We start from the raw sequence: 3,186 nt of genomic DNA on the forward strand, positions 1-3,186 counted from the left end.
AGAGATTCCTGAGATTAGACTGATTTTGTATTGGAGGACTTGAGCTGTTTTTGTTGGCATCTGTGACTTTATCAAACTAAACAAAGGTCTCTTCTTTCCTCTAGGTTCTGGTGATTAACCGTGGGGGGGGGGAGATGACAAGGAAGTGGGCAATTGCTGAGGCAGACTTGCTGAGATATCTGGGGAACATCTAAAGAGTAAAGAAACCGGTGCCATTTTGTGCCTCATGTGTGACCTTTCTTCAATCAATCCTCCTCCAAGACCACAGGATCACATCTGAAATACCAGCAGCAATACACCACCGGCAACAGAGAACACGTCATTGAGCCAAAATGGTTGTCGCAGGGGTCCACTCCTGGATGTTGGTCTCTGTGATGGCTGTCCTACCATATGCCTGTGTTGAGAGTCTGGTGCGGGTGAACTCAGGTGTGCAGGTGGCCCGGGGCAGATCTGTGTATGTGACTGACAAGGACCTGCAGTTCGACGTGGACCAGACAGCAGACTCCTGCAAGGTGGAGGTTGTTCTTAACGAACCTGTGACTCAGAGAGTGGGGAAACTCACTCCTCAGGTGAGACTAGATACATTTTGTGTCGCTTCTTTGTGTCACCATCTTTTTTATTTATTATACCGCTTTGAACTGTTAAGCTGAACCTTTCTGCCCTGTTGTTTCTCATCTTGGTCTTCAGCACATCTACACTCTTACTACAGTGTATGATTACACAAACTCTAGCTACTAAAACAGGGTGTATGAACTACAACATATGAAGATAATGTAGGTGTACTGCACCAGTGCACTTTATGGTTGTATTTTCTGTGTGTCTATGTTGTGGACTGTGTGTCTATGTGCCCACTGTGTGTCTATGATGTGGACTGTAACAGTGTACTGATTCCGAATCATTGTGTTGCAGGTGTTTGACTGCAACTTCCTAAACGATGAGGTGAAGTACGTCCACAATGGCAGTCCTCTACTGGATGAGGACACAGTCATGCTGAGAGTCTACAGGTGAGGCAACACTCAATTCAAAGTCAACTTTATTCGTAATGCTTTTTCATACAATTCAGAGTCGTAAAAATAGAATTGATAAGATTAATTTAAAAACGTGTCACTTTTTTGTCGTCAGGCAGTTATTGCATGCAGAGGATTGTTGACCAATAAATACTAAATTAAAGTGCTTAATTTGGACATTCGATCCATCTGTCCCATTACTTTTGGGTACTCAAAAAAACATAAATAAAAAAAACATAAATACTGTTGTAAATCTTGAATGGTGAAACCAATACCGACACAAATACCACCAAATAAAACCGGATAACGTTGTCTACTTTACTTTCATCGTAATTGTTCGAGTTTAAATCCAAACAACCTTTGGATTGTTGAAAAAATAAAAGCTGTCTGAACTGAGTTTCCTTCTCCTCCTCCTCCTCCTCCTCCTCCTTCCTCCTCCTCCTCCTCCTCCTCCTCCTCCTCCTCCTCCTTCTCCTCCTCCTCCTTCTCCTCCTCCTCCTCCTCCTCCTCCTCCTCCTCCTCCTCCTCCTCCTCCTCCTCCTCCTCCTCCTCCTCCTCCTCCTCAAGGTTCAGCAACTCAGACACCCACATGGAGACGGTGGTGCTGAGGGTGGAGGTGACGGAGGCCCGGGACAGCCTGGTGGAGCTGGGCAGCACCCCTCTGGTGGTGGTCCACTTCTACGGCCTGTCCAACGTGATCGACGCCTCCGTCCTGAGGATCCTCAGCCGGCCCGGCGTGGCCTGCACCGTCAGGCTGCTCACCCTGGAGACCAGCGCCCCCGCCCTGGGCCAGCTGGTGACGGAGGAGCAGCCCACCCCCTCCCTAGGGGCGTCTGAAGCACCGCAAGACCTCGCGCAAAGGAAGGGTACGGTACAGGAATAGGTTATGTTTCTAGGAGCGTGAAAGACAGCCCTAATCTGAGAGAGATGGGACTGGTTTTGGAGCTGTGTGTTTTGTATTCAAGACACGTTGGGGGGAAATGGGCTCAGCAATCCAATTATTTGCGCATTTGCGCAAAAATGTGTCTGGCCTAACTACAAATTGATAATACTTAACACATTACTGTTAACTACATCATACTACATGAGTACATTTATAGTAGAAAAAGACTTCCCCCTGAGTGAATGATGCACCATTCCTCTCCATGATCCCTCTTTTGGACGTCATGTTAGATGTCATGTTAGCAGTTAGCATTGATTTGAAATGCCATTTCAACCCTTTTTTCCCCATTTGCCCCATTGACATTATATTACAACATCTCATTCTCCCCCCAGGAAGACAAACTGGGGTCCCCTGCCCAGGGAACAAGCCTTGCCGCCATGACACCAAGGAAGTACGATTCCTCAAAGTCGACTGCCAGGAGTTCCTCACCTCCGGACTGAAGTACCAGCACCTGACCCCCCCGTCCCCCGAGATCGACTACATCCCCATCAGGGTGGAGCTGCGGGACCAGACCTCCAGAGCCCTGCTGGAGGTGTCCCAATACTACTAATAATAACTTCAACTTGTGTAGCGTTTTTCATTGTGACTCATTTCCAAGAGAATAATCTGTGAATAATTGAACTGTGAATAACAGTTAAAAAAAATAAAATATAATAATAATAATAATAATAATAAACAATTATATATATATATACTTATTATTATACAAATAAAAAATAAATACATATATTTTATTTATTATTATTATTATTAAGTATAAATAATGCTGTCCGTAACAGTAACCCATATCGGTTCCTCCCACTCCTCCTCATAGTGAACCTGACTAAGAGTGTGTTGCTCAACATCCACCTAACATAGATCTGAGCTTTGAGAGTGGTAACATTTCTCCAGCCCCATCCCTCAGCTGTTTACCAACAACGTGTCTTAGATTGCCTCACCTGCCCTTGTAAATCAGTATTTAACCCACTCTGTACCAACCCCAGCCTTTCCCCCTTCTTTGTGCCCCAAATTGAGCTTAGGTCTCCCCATGCTGATCAAATAGATCTTTGATAGAATTAATAAACAACACTAGTTAAATGTGTATTTAACCCTGTGGCCATGTAGGCATGGGTTAGAATCCGGCCCATGCCCTGCTGACATGTCCTCTCTCCCTTCTTCTCCTTACTTTCCTGCCTGTCTTCACTATATATGTTCAATAAAAATAAAAGTAAAAAATAAATTTAAAAAAAATGTGTA

At 44.8% G+C, this 3,186-nt stretch overlaps 1 protein-coding gene across 1 annotated transcript in view; it reads left to right on the forward strand.

Annotated features, from left to right (window-relative positions):
- Positions 1-332: 332 nt before the first annotated feature.
- The window catches only part of frem1b (Fras1 related extracellular matrix 1b), a gene marked incomplete at both ends in the record, with an annotated part of 41,939 nt that continues 39,085 nt past the window's right edge, over positions 333-3,186 (forward strand). Inside the window, 4 exons of the mRNA XM_080529421.1 lie at positions 333-569; positions 910-1,004; positions 1,575-1,873; positions 2,283-2,482. Of these exons, the coding sequence (XP_080385547.1) occupies positions 333-569; positions 910-1,004; positions 1,575-1,873; positions 2,283-2,482 (831 nt within the window). The remainder of the gene's footprint in view (positions 570-909; positions 1,005-1,574; positions 1,874-2,282; positions 2,483-3,186) is intronic.

Source organism: Nansenia antarctica (assembly GCF_963989245.1).
Source record: "Nansenia antarctica genome assembly, chromosome: 1".
NCBI classification, from domain to species: Eukaryota; Metazoa; Chordata; class Actinopteri; order Argentiniformes; family Microstomatidae; genus Nansenia; species Nansenia antarctica.